General features: G+C 42.2%; 1 pseudogene and 2 gene segments (V, D, J or C); all 3 read right to left on the bottom strand.

Moving 5' to 3' along the window:
- Nucleotides 1–220: 220 nt before the first annotated feature.
- On the bottom strand, nt 221–637 carry LOC122744072 (annotated as a pseudogene).
- Nucleotides 638–3,836: 3,199 nt separating this feature from the next.
- On the bottom strand, nt 3,837–4,545 carry LOC122739534. The segment is given in 2 exon segments: nt 3,837–4,153; nt 4,458–4,545. Coding segments are annotated over 2 exon segments (366 nt in total).
- Nucleotides 4,546–17,480: 12,935 nt separating this feature from the next.
- Nucleotides 17,481–18,218, bottom strand: LOC122739533. The segment is given in 2 exon segments: nt 17,481–17,926; nt 18,161–18,218. Coding segments are annotated over 2 exon segments (498 nt in total).
- Nucleotides 18,219–18,924: the final 706 nt, after the last annotated feature.

The raw sequence follows: 18,924 nt of genomic DNA, 5'->3' as shown, positions 1-18,924 counted from the left end.
TAGATATAACCTAGTATTTCAAATCCTTCCTCTTCCTTTCTTTTATAAACAGGCAGTTTCTTTTACTTGTTATACCAGCAAATGACTGTTTTATAAATAGCAGATACATATCAATTTATATAAATAATATATAACAAATTTGTTTAAATATAACTACTATATAAATATATTTTTATAAGCAGAGCCATTCTTCCACCCCAGATGACCACTGACAATGACTCTATTTTGCAATAGATGCCTGGGAATCTTTCATCTTCTTGGTCATGGTGGGGAGGAGGTACATATGGTCGTCAACACATTTGGTCACACAGGACTCCATCTGCCTCTTCATGTACTGTTCCTTGCTCATGGCATCGATCAGATCTTTGGCTTTGTCATTGCAGTGTTTGGTGTATCGATCCAGAGAGTCCTGGAATTTTTCCACTTTTCTGGTCACAGTGGCCTGTGCCTGGGCCAAGGATGCATGGCAGCACTCAATGCACTGATAAACCTGCTGCATGGAGGCCTGGGTATCCTTGCAGCAGCTGGCACTGCATCAGAGCAGAGTACCCTGCATCTTGCAGATATTCTCCTGGTCTAGAGCCTCCACCTTGGTGTCCTCCGCCTCCTGCACCCACAGCTGCTGGGACCCTGCCATGGCACACATACCCATCACCAGGCCCCAGGGCCCTGCCTTGCTCAGCCCCAGCACACAACACCAGCATCCACATGGAGCCCCCCCAATTTTTACACTTTTAAAAATAATTGGGTTCCAAATTTTCTGCTTCCTTCTCTGCCCTCTTTGAGAAGGCAAACACTTGTTATATGTTATATACATAGAGTCAGGGAAAATAGATTTCTAGATTAATCATATTGTAAAAGGAGATATAAACCAAAAAATAAGAAAAATAAAGTAAAAAATGTATGCTGTGATCTGTATTCAGGAATCATCAGTTAAAAAATCACTTCTTAATCTATGTCCACAACAGAATGGCAAGTACTCACAAGAGAAAAGGAAAAGTAAAAATAGTTCATGCTCCAAAGGTGTTAATATTTTTATGACAGATGCCATAATAACCATAATGTGTATTATTATTTAATAGCTCAATTTCATTCATTTATATTCATGTAACATAATTTGTTTAGCCCTTATCCAATCAATAGGTACTCCCTTATTTTCCATTTCTTTGACAATATAAAAATACCATAAATATATTTGTATATATAGAACCTTTCCCTTTTCCTTTGATCTCTTTGGGATGTAGGCCTAGGAATAGTATCATCAGATCAAAGAAAATGCAAAGTTTAGTAACTTTGAGTGTATAGGTACAAATAGCTTTCCAGAATGACTAGACCAATTTACAGTTCCACCAACAGTTTATGCAGGTGCCTGTTTTCCCTCAAACCTTTCAATACTTGTCATTTTCCTTTTTTTAATCATATTTGCCAGTCTAATGGGCATGAAATGGAATTTTAAATTTACTTTTTTTAATTACTAATGATTTGGAGCATTTTTCTTTCTTTTTTTAGGGAATAACATTTTTATTTATAGTTTGGGGTTCCGATTTTTATCCCTCCTTGCCTCCCTCCCCTACCCTTCCCTGAAGCAGTAAGCAATCAGATATAGGTTATACATGTACAATTATGTAAACATTACCATATTATTTATTTTGTATATGAAAACTTGAATAAAAGAAAAATATGAAAGAAAATGAAGAAATACCATGCTTCAGTCTGTGTTCCATCAATACAGGTTCTTTCTTTGGAGATGGATAGTATGTTTCATTCAAAGTTCTCTGGGATTGTGTTATATCATTGTATTATTGAGAATAGTTGAGTCATTCACAATTCTTCATCAAACAATATTGCTGTCTCTGTCCCAATGTTCTCTTGGTTCTACTCACTTCACTATACATCAGTTCATACAAGTCTTTCCAGGCTTTTCTGAAATCTTCCTGCTTGTCATTTCTTAGAGCAAAATAATATTCTATCACCATCATATACCACAGTTTGTTTAGTCATTCCCCACTTGATGGGCATTCCTTTGATTTCCAATTCTCAGCCACCCCAAAAAGCTGCTATAAATAGTTTTGTACAAATAGGTCTTTTTCAATTTATAACTTTTTTTAATGGCTACAGATATTTTAGATGTATTCCCTTGAAAACTGCCTTTTCAGACACTTTGGAATGATTATTATTCTATAAAACTGAATTTCTATCTTATGTATGTTGAGACTTAGATCTTAAGAGAGACTTACTGCAAAAAATTTTACTTCATATGAACTGAAATTCCATTTTCATGTAATTTACTGTACCTGTTCTATGACTTTTACATCATGTAAGAAAATTGATGTAAAGAAATTCAATGTCAGCAACAGGGTGAATGAGTGTGAAGGACAGAGACTGGGAGCATTGTGAAAACAGGGAGCCAAGACACCATTGAGCTGAACATGGGAACTGAGCCAGTCCCCTCTTCTTTTCAGGGACAAAGGCTGACCAGAGAGCCCCGGAGTAGTAGTGAGAACATCTGTGTGTCCTTGGTCATAAAGGGAATGGACAGGGCCTTGTGCCTTCATAACACCAAGAGATCCCTTGTGGCAGGGAATAGAGTAAGAGACACCTAGCAGAGATGACCACTTACTCTCTGTAAGGGGCTAAAATTCTAGCTATACTATCTAAAATCTAATGAGTGGTCACCAATAAATTATAAGCTTTAGCAAGAGTTTAGACTTTTAAGCATTTATTAAGGAGAATAAGAGTTTGGTGAAGAGAGGGAGAAAGAGGCCTAGATTCAGCTATCTATCTTGGGGAGCTAAAGTTCTCCTTCTGACCTCAGTAGTATGTATAACTTCAGGGCCAGGTGTGGCTCCTCCCAAATCAGTCAACTGAGTTCCAATAATTTTTACCACAAATAATTTTTACCACATTCTCCCCCTTTGTTTCTTCGAGAAGCATGTGTGGTTTTACTCCATGAAACATCTCATAGGGACTCCGCCAAAGTCTGGTGCGGGGGGGGGGGGGGGGAGGTTATACTCCAACTCGCACAGGGGTACCCATTAGCCTGAGTCACCTAGTAAGGACATAACCCTCCCAGATGCAGGAAACTATGAGTCCCTGTCTGGGGGCAGGGTTGGGTGACTGGGGACATTCACCTTGGCTCTTAGCCTGGCTCAGGACATGAAGAACCCAGTGCTGTGACATCAGGGTGTCCAAGGATGGAGAAAAAGTAATTTAGTCTACATCATCTCAGTCAGGTGGCAGAGTGCATGAAGTGCTGGGTTTGGAATTAAAGATTCATGTTCCTGAGTTCCAATCTAACCTCAGACACTTACTAGCTTTGGGACCCTAGGGAAGTCAGTTAGCCCTGTTTGCCTCAGTTTCCTCATCTGTCAAACCAGCTGGATAAGGAAATGGCAAACTACTCAAAGATCTTTGCAAAAGACAACCCAAGTGTGGTCATGAAGGGTCAGATGTGACTGAACAACAGCAACAGACATGGAAACAAACAAATTATTGCTACAAAGAAGTGGAGCAAAGTCCACAAAACATGAAGTTATGCTCCCAACAGGAGAATCACTTTATGTAGAGGCAAAGTTATCAAGTGCACTTGAAATGTCAGCATTTCGCCTCTATTGATTTCCTCCTTGTTTCCCAGGAGGCTGTGCTGCCTCCCTCTGCCTTGGGGACATGTGGTTAACAAGGATTTGTGAGGAAGAAGGGACCTGTGGAACCAGAAGGGGGAAGATCTGGAAGATGAGAAACTGCCCAGAGAGCAGGGGCTGCTCTGCCTGGGGACCAGAGAGGAAGCAGCTGCTGCTCTGAGCTGAATCCTCTGAACAGCCTGGGGAGGTTTTTGTTCAGACCTGAAGCACTGTGGGAGGCCAGTTATAATCTTGCTGACAGTAATAATCTCCAGCATCCTCAGGCTCCAAGCTGCTGATGGTGAGAGTGAAATCTGTCCCAGACCCACTGCCACTGAACCGGGCAGGCACTCCAGATTCCAGCCTGTTAGCATAGTAGATGAGGAGCCTGGGGGCTTGGCCAGGTTTCTGCTGGTACCAATTTAACTCACTACCTACACTCTGACTGGCCTTGCAGCTGATGGTAACTTTCTCTCCTGGAGATCCAGACAAGGAGGCTGGAGACTGGGTCAGCACAATGGCTCCTCGGGAATCTAGGAAACCAATAAAAGTAGAAGAAGACAGAAATGTGTGAATGTTCAAGTCAAAGTGTAGGAACAAGGCCACTGAAATCCCAAATGACTGACAAGAAGTTGTGTTTGCTGTCAACGTGGGACATAAACCATCTTTCCCACAGACCTCACAGTGTTTGTATTTGGGGCCCTGTCCATGCTCCTCAGCCCCCTCTGCCTGTGTTGTCCCTAAGCTTCCTCACCCCCTGGATCTGGGGGTCATCAGGTCATTAATCCCTGAAAACCTGTGCCCTCCTCACCCCTTCCCTGCCCTGCTGGGTCTTACCCTGAGCCCAGAGCACCAGCAGCCAGAGGAGCTGCCATGGGGAGACCATCCTGGCCTTCAGACACCTGCAGACAGAGCACTCAGAGCCCTGAGGGGGCAGCAAGGAGGGAGGAAGCTTTTCTACCCTGAGCAGGGCTCCCTGAAGGCCTCTGGGGCTCCATATGCAAAAGAGCCCCAGGTCTCCTCTGAGCCTCCTCTCAGGACCCTGTGATCCACAGGGAGTCACCCTGGCTGAGCCTGACTCTGGGGGAGGGGCCTCCCTCCTCTCTGTCCTCAATGTGTGACCTCAAGGGCAAAGACAGGCTCCTGTTTAGTGTCTGATGTGGGAAGGGTTGGAGCTGGTTGTGGATGAATGAGGGGAGACTTCTCTCTGTGCCCCAGGCCTAGAGCTCCCATAACAAGGAGAGAGCTCCCAGCCCTGGGGAAGGGGCAGGGATGCCAGGAGCTCACAGCCTGTAGGCTTTGGAGGTGCCTCACCTGCCTCTGCTCATGCTCTCAGCCCTCTACCACCCCCTGATGGAGAGGGTGTGAATCATGGAGGCTGAGAGAAGGGACTGGCTGACACTGAACAGATCTTAGCTTGGGCTCTTGGGTAGGACCCAATAGAGCCTCATTCCTAGGGGAAAGTGTTTGTCAGTCACTAGATGAGATTACTGTAGTTGTTCTGAGCACTGTGGAGGAAAAGGTTATGTCCACACTTGTCTCCATTTTCCCAATCCAGACCCACACTAAAGGTGAGGACCCAGACTATGATTCATCCCATAGCCTGGCTGTGAGTTTTCCTAGATATGTGGATCTTGGTGAATCTGTGCCCACTGTGAGAGGCTATGGAGTCAGAGACAGACTGGGACCAGGTCAGAGACAGACACAAGGGGACTGGAAATAGTCATTCACTTCTGGCTAATCATGTCTGTCCTTTAGGATTGCAAGAGCAACTTGTTTGATCTACCTACCATTAGTTTCTTCCCTTTTTAATCAATCAATAGTGAATACATATGTGCAAATCACTCTTGCATTTTGAAAATATTTTGTGTTTTTAAAAATTTTATTAAAATAATTTTAACCCTCTTTCCTTTTTAATTTTGCATTCCAAATTTTCTGCTTCCCTTTCCTTTGTCCCGCATTGAAAACTCAAGCAATTTGAAATATGTTAAAAATTTGCATTCAGGAAAACATATTTCCTAGGTAGTCATGCTGTGAAAGAAGACATAGGAAGAAAGGAAGGAAGGAAGAATAAAAAAGTAGACTTTGATCTGCATTCAGACACTTTAAATTGAATAAGCACTTATTAAGGTATGGAAAAAACTGAATGTTAAGTGCTGGGGAAAGAAATGGAAATGTAGGGGCAGCTAGGCGGCACAGTAAAAAGAGCACCTGCCCTGGATTCAGGAATACCTGAGTTCAAATCAGGCCTCAGACACTTAGCAGGTACTAGCTGTGTGACCCTGGGCAAGTCACTTTACCCCAATTGCCTCAACAAAAAAAAAGAAAGAAAGAAAGAAATGGAAAAGTAGAAGTTGTACAGGTTGCAAAGGTGTTCATATAATGGATAATGCAAAATAATAATTAATAATAATAACTATTATTATTCTCTAGCTAGCCTTTATTGACTGCCCTTAAGTTTAGGACAAAACACAAAGTCCCCCACCTGGCCTCTCACATTCTCCACATTATGGCTCCCTCCCCGCTTCCCAGGCTCATGTCATATTCTTCAATATGAATTCAGACTCCATAGTTCTTTTCCTGGGTGTAAAAACCATTTTCCATCATGAGTCTTTGAATTGTCTCAGGTCACTGCATTCCTGAGAAGAGCTAAGTCCATCAGAGTTGGTCACTGAACAATGTTTCTGATATTGTGTACAATGTTTTCCTTGTTCTGCTCACTCCACGAGGCATCAGTTCATAGATGTCTTTTTCAGGTTTTTCTGAAGTCCACCTGCTCATCATTTTTTATAGCACAATGGTATTACATTACATTCATATACTTTAGCTTATTCAGCCATTCCCCAATTGATGGGCAATCCCTCAATTTCCAATTCTTTGCTACCACAAAAAGAGCTGCTACAAACATTTTTGTACAGGTGAGTTCTTTTCCTTTTTTAATGATTTCTTTGGGATACAGGCCTAGTAGTGATATTGCTGTATCAAAAGATAAGAAGCATTTTTTTATTTGATGTGTTTGTTAACTTATGACTATTCCTCCTGATGGGATGGGTACCCTGCCTTTTGGGGAATGGTAGATTAGGAGCCAGAGAACTGGTGTCATCTTGCCTGTGTCATCAGGCAAGAGCTGAGGAGTCAGAAAAGACAGTTCTGTCTGAGGTGGGTTAGAAGGACTGGGATCCAGGAAAGCCTAGGGTTGAAGAAGCATTGCTGTTGTCAAGTGATCAGAGCCAAACCAGGCCCCACCTTCAAGTCCTCCAGAGGAAGAGGATTTAGAATGACCAGTAGATTGAACTAGAATTTAGACCTGAATATTTGTCTCTTTGTCTTTTAATCTGTTTTTCTAAAGCTGCTTCTATTCTCCCTCACTCAGGCTGGATTCTTGGTCTGAAGATTTTGGCTACAGATAATCAAGTTATATCTACCCTCCTTTCATACATCTGAAATACAACAAAAAAATGAAATAAAACTGAAATAGAAATATAACTAAAATTGCCTTTAGAAGCTAAAGCTAGACCTTAGAGTCAGAGAGTTGAGTTTCTATAACCAGAGGGAAAAGTGATTGGAACTCAGAAGAAACTTTAAGACCCTTCCCCATCAGAGATCTGTACTCAGCAGTGATTGTAATATTTTGGAGGCTCTTTCAGGGCCCATGCTGGGAGGCTAAGGCCATCCCAGGGTACAGGATTTACCAGAACATGCCCAAGTCATTAACGAGCAATGAAGGAATTCCTCACATTTAGTCCAGTTTCCTTGATCTGACAAAATGGAGTCTCAGGACTCTCACCTGGGGGCTAGTATATGGCAGGGTCACAATACGTGCTTTTAAATTGCATGAAACTCATTACAATCGTGTTGCCGCCATCCCTTTTTCAACAGATGTCCTAGACAAACAAAACAATGTCTAACTTTTATTCATTGCCACCCTTATTCCAAGTAAAACTCCATTGCCACTAAATGCTGTGAACCATCCATGGAGCTTTTATTGTTTGGGGAGGGGAGGGGCAATGAGGGTTAAGTGACTTGCCCAGGGTCACACAGCTAGTAAATGTCAAGCTTCTGAGGTCAGATTTGAATTCGGGTCTTCCTGAATCCAGGGTGGGTGCTTTATCCACTGCACCACCCTCCATGGAACTTTTGCTAATAGGATTCACTCTTGGGTTGTGCAGCACAGGGCGGGGCGGTAGGGGGGCTCCAACTTCGGGCTCAGGGATTCCAACAGTCCACCAAAGGCTGCAGGAGAATCCAGCTATGGGAAGAGGAGGCTGACTAGTGTGTGACTGTAAGAAGAGGAATAGTGCCCTCTGCTGATCAGAAGGAGGAGTGACAGGAGGCATTCTTGATGTTCCTCATCCTTTCTCCTGGTGGCAGCTAAGGGAAGCAGTGGATAGAGCACTGGTGCTGAAGTTGGGAGGATCTGCCTTCAAATCTGACCCAAGAAACTTGCTAGCTGTGTGACCCTGGACAAGTCACTTAACCCCAATTTCCCTAAACATCTAAGGCCATCTCCAGTCGTCCTCATGTATATCTTGCCACTGGACTCAGATGGCTCTGGAAGAGAGAGTGAGTTTGCTGTCTTTGCACAGCCTTCCCTCTAACCCAATTCAGGGCAAGTCATGAAATCACCTACTGATGTCATGGTCCTCTTTGAGTATGAAGGACAAACAACCACAACAAAAACAAAATCTTTTCTCCAAAGCCTTCATTGTCATGGCAGACATGAGCTACCCACCTAGGGTGAGCAAAGTAGCCGAGCAATAGCTCAGATATTTATAAGAATGTATAATTTGAAAAACCCTCTTTTGACCCTTTCAAAAACCCTAGCAAGGTTGGGGATCCTGTTAGCCCCATTTGATGGTCAAGGAAATAGAGAAACAGAAAGGTTATTTGGTTAGTTATTTCCAGGGGAGGGAGAATTGAAATCCAGCTGATAAATCACCTTTTAATTGTCAACTTAAATTGCAGGTAGGCTTTATTAAAAAGGACTGAAAGCAGACCACTCCCCAACCTAGAGTGAATTATTAATCTCCAGCCCAGAACAAAGTTTTTATGACCCTAATGAATTTAGAAGGGTCATTTTTATCATGCTTCCTAAAAGTTTATAGCCATGACCAGGGCCAAGGAGAGTTGACTTTACCTTATCAAGAAGGCCTTTGGGGGGCAGCTAGGTGGTACAGTGGATAGAGCGCCAGCCCTGGAGTCAGGAGTACCTGAGTTCAAATCTGGGCTCAGACACTTAACACTTACTAGCTGTGTGAACCTGGGCAAGTCACTTAACCCCAATTGCCTCACTAAAAGAATTTTTTTAAAAATTAAAAAAAGAAGGGCTTTGGAATGAGGAAAGTCAGGAATTAAATCTCCAAGATATTAATTGCAAAAATCATTTCTCAAATTCCCAAGCAAGTTACTACGGTGAGTAACAGGAAGATATCACCCAAAGACCAAAAGGAAGCAGCCCTGCAGTGAAGTCCTATGGAATGACCTGAGGATTCCCCAAAGCTGAAATGAGAACTCCTCCCAAAGCTAAGCCAGATTTGGAAGTAAATCTGCGAGGACACATGCTATGTATAAACTGAGTGAAGTCCAAGTCCAGACCTGGGATTGCCAAGTAATAGAGTCATGGTGTCTAGCTCCCCTGACCTCAACTGGCTAAAGACCAAAATGGGGTTCTTTTGGAGTATACCTAAGGGTCTGGGGGAGGGGACACTGACAGTGATGATCTGAAGCATCATCAGCTTCTACACAGCTTATGGAAGAAGTGCCCTCATCGTCACTGCCACTGCCCCAGTGAGACTTGCTAGTATGGGAGGCTGTCTCTGTTCCTTTTGGTACCAGTTTAAATAGATGTGAATCCTCAGAAAGGCCTAAGAGCTCATGATGACTCACCTAATTTCAGACTTTAAATAATCAGGGCTGGGGCAGCTAGATGGCACAGTGGATAGAGCACCAGCCCTGGAGTCAGGAGTACCCAAGTTCAAATCCGGCCTCAGACACTTAACACTTACTAGCTGTGTGACCCTGGGCAAGTCACTTAACCCCAATTGCCTCACTAAAAAAATAATAATAATAATAATAATCAGGGCTATGGCTTTGTTCCTGGAAGGGAAGAGCTCTCCAGCTCCGCCCCACCCCATTTCAGTCACATTTTTGTGATTTGTACAGACCAGTGGTTTCCAAAGTGGGCATCCAGCCCCTGAGTATGCACAACAGGAGCTGCAAAGTGACAATGGCAAAATTACAGCCAGCAACATTGAAATACTCTGCCCCTCCATTCAAGCTTTTCCCACCCCACCCCAAAAGAGAACTTTCCATTGTCAGGTGGTCACCCCATTTTTCCTCTATAAAAGGTTTGGCTTCCCTTCCATTTGGGGAGGAAAATGTTTCTAAGCCATCTCCTTCTGAAGTGGGGAATGGGTTAAAGTGATCAAATTGATCATGAGATGTCCCAAAGAATTACAAGACTCAGTGACTCAGGTTCTTAAGTTTTATTTTAATAAAATAAAACTGTGTGAGGCCACGGGGAAAATCACTCAAAGGAAGAAGGTGTCTCCAAATGGAAGATGAAAATGGTTATATTTCTATTGAGAAAAGTAGGTTATCTCCTCATTATGTTAAGCTCCCCCTTGTGGGAGGTTCAGATCCTATTTTGGATTTCCTAGGGTCATAAGACATCCTCCAAGGTAGCTTCCTTTTTCCCTAGGGGTGTGTTTTGTGGGTTGAAATGTTATAAGGTGAACCCAAAGACACATTTGGTCTTTCTGCACATGTTCATAAAGACATGTTTAGACGTGTCAGACCCCAAAGGTCTCTGTTTAGGATACCTCTTTACTTTAAGATCTGGTTTCTAGGTGCACTTTCTGTTTCCTGTCATATAGGAATCTTAATAGCTTTTAATGGTTAATGGTCCCTGGTTACTGTCTAAGCTTCTGTTGATAGTGTTGGTTGATAGGGAATTGAACCCTTTGGGTTACAGTTGATAAAAACTCAAACCTTAGTTTCTCTGTTAAGCCTTTCAGCTACTCTTGATAGGTTATCTTTTAGCCCCTATTAGTCTCCTCCGTCACTTCCCTTGAGGGTGAGCCCTTTGACTTCCCTCTTAGTCACTTTCTCTAGAACCCAAATAAAAGACCATTTTATTCTAATTGGACTATGTGTGAAAGTTGTAATTCCTTACAGAAAAATACTTAAGAACCACCACCACCTATTTCCCCCACAATGATACCCATATATATTTTGTATACATATGTGAATGTGTGTATACACATCTATATGCACAAATATGCATACATAGAGAAAGAGTGAGAGAGGAGGGAGAGACACACACAGACAGAGAGACAGAGAGGGAGAGAGAGGGAAAGAGGAAGAGAGGGGAGAGAGAAAGAGAGAGAAATAGAGAGAGATAGATACAGAGAGAAATGGCAGAGAAAATATGCAGAATTGAAAAAAATTAGAAAGTTTATTAAGTCATCTGACAGAGAGGAGAGCAAACAAAGGAATGACCCTCTCCAACCAGTGTCTGTAAGTCTTATATGAGTATAAACAAACAAATGAAAAACAAGGAATCAGCATCTTATTGGCCAGCACAGAGGCAGGTTCCAGATAAGTAAGACACAAAGGTTTTTTAAGATTTATAAAGAGAGAAAATTCCTCATATCAGTCTTCAGATCAGGAAAAACAGGCTAAAAGGTGATAGAATACAGGAAAAGATGGAAGAATAGAAGGTGGTGATCAGAGAAAAGAATATCAGAGCTCATTAACATGGAAGTGGAACACTTGGGGGCAATGTGTTTTGTGGTCACCAAATTGTGTTTGCTAAATTATTGGGGGGGGGCTAGATAAGGGTTTTCTAAAATATTGCTACTTATATATTAATGGCTATTTATATAATAATGACTATTGCACCTGTTTTGGCAGTAAGTATTTATGATTGAGGTATTGATAGCATGGCATTTAACACAAGCAGAAAATCCCAAGCACAACCTTATTCTCTTTCAGAGAGAGAGCACATGTCCTACCAGTCTATCCTGTCCAAAGAGGAAAGCTCTCACCACCCAATAGCTGCCTTGAACCAAGATTGCCTTCCAAGATGTCAATGACCAGGAACCTCATGTGTTCTTGGCTTTTATCCTCTTTTGATAGTGGCATGTCACTACACACTGATCAAAGCTAATTGGCAAGCATCATTCAATTCCATTGGCTGACATGACTTGAGGGTGGTCCATATTAAAATGAGCTCTACAGATGACAGCAGGGCCTAATGGGAGAGACCCCCTGAGGGGCAAAGGCATAGTCCAGATAGGTGTGGCTCAATCACATCAACTCATTTTTGGGGGGTGGGGGTGGGGGTAGGCAATGAGGGTTAACCGACTTGTCCAGGGTCACACAGCTAGTGTCAAGGGTCTGAGGACAGATTTGAACTCAGGTTCTCCTGAATCCAGAGCTGGGGCTTAATCCACTTCACCACTTAGCTGCACCTCCTCCCCAGTCAGCTCAATTAAGCTAGATAAAGAGTCTATCTCTATTTCTATTGTATGCCCTACACAGGATGAAAACTTCCTCCTAAGAATTGACCTCTCTGGATTGGGGCGGGGAAGGGGGACGGGGGTGGGGGGGGGCAGGAGAAGAGGCTAAAACTGATCTGGGTCCCTCCAAGACACTTATTATGAATAAAATTTTCTCACAGTGTCAAGGTCCAGGTTAGGACAATCTCTGCATGTGGCTGAGGTCAAGTCAAGCCATCAAGCATTCATAAAATGCTTTCCCTGTGCCAGGGACTGAACTGAGTGCTGTAGGTCAGGAGAACTGAGCAGATTGAGGAAATGGAAAGTGAGACTATTTGAGGGACCATCCCTTTGTATATTGATGTCCTCTGATATGTGGGCAGGAATAGTTTACTTGCTTTTTGTATCCCCATTCCCTGGCACAGTGCTTAGCACACAGCTGGTGCTTAATAAATGTTTGTTGGTTGATTTAATGAAATGCGGAGTGAGTGTGGGGGTAGATTATGAATGGGACTGAAGCTGTCATAGGACTTCCTATGGCATCTATGCATGACAGGACCCTGTTCTTCCCCTCACTGTGCAACTCCTGGATGGGGAGGAGCACCTAGGCTCAAGCCACAGAATGTTCACTCAGTAGCCTTTCTCCTCAATTGCTTTCTCTACAAGTAGACCCAGACACCTTGCTTCTGAACAAGCACCACTAGATTGTGTTGTTTCAACTAGTTTTGCTTAAACTATGTTGATGCTCATCAGTTACACAAAGGATCTTCACTTTTTCCTAACCCCATTTGTCTATGCCTATCCTTGTTTGGGGGTTTTACTTAACATTCATTTTTTTTTCCTTTTATTTAGTTATCTATTTCTTTTCCTCTTTTGTCCCTTCTCTTTCCCCTTTCAGTTTCATTGTCAGCTCCAAAGCTCTTCTCTCCTCCTCCCCTCAAACTTCTTACATTACTCATTTTCTTTTACTACATCTTTTTCTAAGAATTTTTTTCTTTGCTATGTTCTCTTCATGATTTCTCTACCCTTCCAGTCTGTTCTGAAATTTCATTTTTTTTTATTTTCTAAAAGAATTATTTTAATTTATGAAATAAAGCAAGACTATCCATAATATAGTATAATACAAAGATGATTACACAAGAAACTGTAAATCTACTATATAAAACTTGCCATTCCTTTAAAATATACAACAAAATTGTCATGTAAATTTTTTTTCATCCGCACCACCACCCTGCCCCAGAGATGGCTAAAATTAGACACAAATTGGTATATATATATATGCAAAATTATTTTATACTTATCTCTATTTATCACGGCTTTCTCTGGATGCTGATAGCAACTTTCTTCATATGTTCTTTAAAGTTAACTTGGGTATTTATAGTAGTCAAAATAACATTTTTGTTCAAAATCATTCTTAAAACAATATAGCTGTCACTGTATACAATATTTTCTTAGTTCTGCTCATTTCACTGTTGATGATTTCATCCAAGTCTTTTGATGTTTTTCTAAAAGCATTGAGGTTATAATTTCTTATAGCATAATAATATTCAATCACAATCATATACCACAACTTGTTCAGCCATCCAGCAATTAATGGTCTTCCCTGCAATTTCTAGTTCTTTGCCATCACATAGAGAACTGCTATAAACATTTTATAACAAAGAGGTTCTTTTCAAATTTCCCTATCTTCAGAAATAGACCAAGTAGTGATATTTTGGGATCAAAGGATATAACTCCTTGAGATAATGCCAGATTGCTCTCCAAAATGTTTGGAGCAGTTCACAAGTCCACCCACAATGAATTAGTGTTACAATTTTTCCAAATCCCATCCAATTTTTGTTACTTTCCCCTGAGATCTCTTTAGTCAATCTGATAGGTAAAAAATGATCTCAAGTTTATTTTGATTTTCATTTCTCTAATCAATAATGATTTAGAGAATCTTTTTGTATGATTACCAACTGTTTGATTTCTTCATTGGAAAACTGCTTGTTCATATCTTTTAACCATTTATCCATTGGCAAATGACTCACACTCTTATATATTTAACAAAGGTACTTGTATGTTTTGGATATGAGACCTTTATCTGATAAACTGTCTATAAAAATTTCCCTCCAATTTTCTTTTTTCCTTATGATCTTGCCTACATTTTTATTATACAATCCCTTTTTAATTTAATGCAGTCAAAATTATACATTTTATACCTAACTTTGTTCTCTATCTCTTGTTTATTCATAACTTGTCGTTCCATAAGTCTGAAAAGTAATATGTTCTGTGACCTAATTTTCTTGCAAAATCTGTCTTTATATCTAGGCTTTGTATCTATTTAGACCTTATCTTCTTAACCATGTAAGATATTAGTCTATTCCCAGTTTTTACCATACTACTTTCCAGTTGTCCTACCAATTTTTAGTAAATAATAAATTCTTGTCTCTAAATCTTTAGCCTTATACTTGTCAAATATAAGATTACTACTTCTGGAAATTGTATGTCTACTCTATTGTATTGAACTACCTTTCTGCTTCTTAGCCAGTACCAGATAATTTTAATAATTCCTGCCTTATAATATAGTTTAAGCTATGGCACTGCAAAACCTTAATTTTTTTTCATTATTTCCTTTGCTATTGTTGATTTTTTGATTTTCCAAATGAATTTTGTCATTTTTATATAATTAATTTTTAAAATTGGTAATTTAATTGGGACAGCATTGAATTATGAATGTTCATAAAAATATCACTTTTATTGCATTGGCCCTGCATATCCATGAACAATGAAATTTTCCATTTATTTAAATCTAATTTTATTTGTCTAAAAAGGTTTTTTTATATATTTTTTTGTAATCTGATTCATGATTGCCTTGTCAAAGCCCTGCCAGTTGCCCCCTGGGAGCTCATACATCCCTTCTCCGGGGTCACAATGCAGCCTGTGGAGGTACAACACTTTCTCAAAGAAAGTATTCTTTGGGGGCTGCTATGCGGTACAGTGGATAAAGCATTGGCCCTGGATTCAGAAGGACCTGAGTTCAAATCTGGCCACAGACACTTGACACTTACTAGCTGTGTGACCCTGGGCAAGTCACTTAACCCTCATTGCCCCACTTAAAAATTTCTTCCAAGGCATCAATTTTCCCCAAACTAAGTCAATCATGACACCTCCACCTCCCCACTACAGCCACAGACATCCCTTGTTAGGGCTCGTGTACACTTTGTGGCCAATAGTCTTAGTTTCCTGCAGATAAAAACCTGAAATAAAAATGATTTTAAAAATCAGGCATAGCATAGGATATTTATTAGAGTTTTGCCTATGGGATGATTCACTAGGTCACTGCCTGAGAATGTATCTAAGCAAAAAGGACAGACAACACCTCTGGCTACAAACTTTTCTTGCTTCAGACTCCATAGAAGGCAGAGGGGTCAGATCATAAAGAGGCTGAGAATAAGAGCCTGAAAGCACAGGATATAGTAGAGTATCTAGCCCCAAGAAGAGTTGGTTCTGTCCTTCATTATGCTGCTCAAGGCTGTGAAGGACTCAGGGTGGCTGGTTTGCTTGTTGTTATCCTTCATACCCTAAAAGGACCAAAAGGACATCACTATGTTGGAGTCAAGATACAGTGTGTCCACCTGAGGCTGATCAGACCCATATGAGCTCAGAAGACTCCACCATAGGTCAGGCACAAAAAATCCATGTAACTATTTGAGATGGATTCTCTAAATTTGTATATCTCGTGTTTCTTTTGTGAAATATAAGTTCTGCTTTGCTCATGGAACACAGTGACTTCTGTGATGCAGGAATGTCATGCTGAATGGTCCCATGCTGGTGTCTCCATATCTAGATTCCAAATTACTTAGAGAGACCTTGAGACCTTCATGTGAGCACTTGCCTTTTGTGAGTTCTCTGTATAAGAGTCTTTTAGGCAAATTTATATTTGGCAATTGAACAATGTGGCCAGGCCTTCAGGGCTGTGCTCTCTACAATAGAGATTCAATGCTCCTAAATGTAGCTCAGCAAAGGACCTCAGTGTCCAATCCCTTATCTTGCCAGGTGATCTTTACAATCTTCCTAAGACAAAAGGAAGTGATTCAGTTTCCAGGAATGGTGCTGGCAGACTCTCCAGTTTCCACAGGCATATAACAATGAGGTCAGCACAACAGCTCTGTAGACCTTCAGTTTGGTACGCAGCCTAATTCTTCTATCCCACACTTTCTTTGGAGCCACCCAAACTCTGAGCAAGCTCTGGCAATGCATATGTCAACCTTACCGTCTATGTGGACATGCCTGGAAAGTATACTCCCGAGGAAAGTGAACTTATCCCGGTATTCAATATTTCTCCATTTACTATAACTGATGGTTCCACATCTGAATGGTGTGGTGCTGGGTGGTAGAGAATATCTTTTTTTCTTGGAGTTAATAATCAGGCCAAAAATAGCACAAGCAAGAGAGAATCAATCCATACTTTGTTACTTCTCAGCCTCAGAAGCTGCATTGAGTACACAATCATCTGTAAACAAAAAGTCATGCACCAACTCTACCTCTACTTAAGTCTTGGCTTCTAGCCTTTTCAAGATAGATAATTTACCATTCTTGTGGTAGCTTACATTAATGCCATTTTTGTCCTAGTGGAAGGTGTCTCACAAGATACCTGAAAACATCATGCTAAAATGCATGGCAGCAAACACACAGCCCTGCATCAATCCATTGGTGACTGGGAATGCACGAGTGCATCATCCATTATCCAGAGCCCTGGCAAAATCACCATCCTGGACCTGGCATACAATACTGATGAACTTCTCTGGGCAACCACATTTTGCCATGATCTTCTACAAGCCCTTACAACCCATTGTATCAAAGGCCTTGGTCAGGTCAATGAATGTTGTGTACAGACCTCTGTTCTGCTCCTGGCATTTCTCCTGGAGTTGTTGGACAGCCAATACCATATAGACTTTTAGATGACCCTCTTCTAGCTGAAGTATCAGACTCTTAAGATTGACTCTGGAAAGACTTACTCGCATTGATTAAGAGTGAAGCCCCTTGTGACTGTCCCAGAACCACTGAGTTTTTAGGGAAGACTAGTCACTGGTGGAAGGGCCTCAGAGCCCTTTCTTAGCGCTACTTTCCCCTTTTGATGCCCAACCGCCACCTAATTCTCACCTGAGGCTCCAAGAAGCTGTAGCATGTGCAGCAGCCACACCATGAGAGATGGCAGATTGGCTAAATGAAGTTGAGGGTACCCAGCAGGGCTCACTCCCATTGTTGAATTAAGGAGGTGTCTACCTCCAAAATGGAAGGATTTCCTGGGAAAACTCTGGGCACAGAGCTGTTGGTTCTTGGCCTTTCCCATGAACCCCGAGTCCCTTTCCCCCAGTCAGCCCCATGACCCTGCACCTGAGCAGGCAGCCCAGCAGCTGCTGCAGGAGAGGAAGCAGAGGAGGCAGCTGAGCCTCCCTGAGCAGCCAGCCTGGGCTGGGGAGGTTTTTGTTCGGGGCTGTAACACTGTGCGAGGAGAAAAAGATCCTTGCCAACAGTAATAATAGGCCCCATCTTCAGCCTCCACACTGCTGATGGTGAGGGTGAAGTCCTTCTCAGCCCCACTGCCACTGAATCTGGCAGGGACTCCGGAGTGCAGGTTGGAAACATGGTAAATGAGGCCCCGAGGAGACTGCCCAGGTTTCTGTTGCACCCAGTAGAGATAAGTGTTTCCACTGCTGTCTTTGACACTCTGACTGGCCTTGCAGCTGATGGTGACTCTCTCTCCTGGGGTCACAGACACTGAGGCTGGGGACTGGCTCAGCACAATTTCCCCCCTGGAACCTAAAAGCAGGAATTAAGGATCAACCAACAGGAAATGAAGGGAACAGAGTCTCTTTCCATTTGGATACTTGGCCCCCAGACAGCCTGGCTCTGCCAACCCCACTGACCTCCTAGGAATCTACATCTCCCCTTGGACTGTGTTGGCTCATGTCCCCAGAGACTCTAAGCTCCTTTGAATTCTCTCATCCTATGAAAAAGTGCCCGTCTGCCTGTTGTGATGTCTCATGTTCTCACCTGGGACTAAGAGCATCAGGAGCCCACAGAGAAGCTGGGGCAGTGACTCCATGGTGCAGTGTTTCCTGCCCTGTGACTTTCTGCCCCAGGCCTAGTTTATGCCCCTGTGTCTTCTGCCCCTCCTTTGGGGATCTCTTTATGCAAAGCAGCTGGGGATGTGGGGGTTCTAGGACAGAAGTGACTGACTCTAGCTCAGGGGAAGGTCCTGAGATCTGGGTGCCCTGAAGATGTCCCTGCTTTGGGGTGCCTTGTGTCATGTGTGCTCATGCTACACCCACCTGTCCTTAGTTTATTTTTGTTTTAGTCAGTTTCATGCTTTCATGGGGGCAGCTGGGGGTCTAGTGGATAGGGTGCTGAGCCTGGGGCTGGGAAGACTCACCTTCCTGACTTCAAATGTGGCCTTGGACAATTACTAGCCACATGAATCTGGGGAGGTCATTTAACCCTGTTTGCTTGCATTTCTTCATCTATAAAATGAGCTGAAGAAGGCAATGGCAAACCACTCCATTATCCTTGACAAGAATACCTTAAGTGGGGTCATAAAGCATTGGCTGTGATTGAATAACAGCAAATGGTTCCAAAAACCAGAGGGATTGCATGAGAGGCAATATTGCCTAGGAGAAGGAAGTCAGAGCCTGAAGACAGGCAAGATCTGACAGCTATCAAATTCCTGCACTTTACTCCAAGGCATGATCAGATATCCCACTTACTAATGAGCCTTGTGGGGACTTAACATGGAATCTCCTACAGTGCAATACCTGCCA

The sequence above is a fragment of the Dromiciops gliroides genome, chromosome 2 (genome assembly GCF_019393635.1).
Source record: "Dromiciops gliroides isolate mDroGli1 chromosome 2, mDroGli1.pri, whole genome shotgun sequence".
Classification (NCBI taxonomy): domain Eukaryota; kingdom Metazoa; phylum Chordata; class Mammalia; order Microbiotheria; family Microbiotheriidae; genus Dromiciops; species Dromiciops gliroides.
This window is presented reverse-complemented; position numbering and strand designations above follow the sequence as displayed.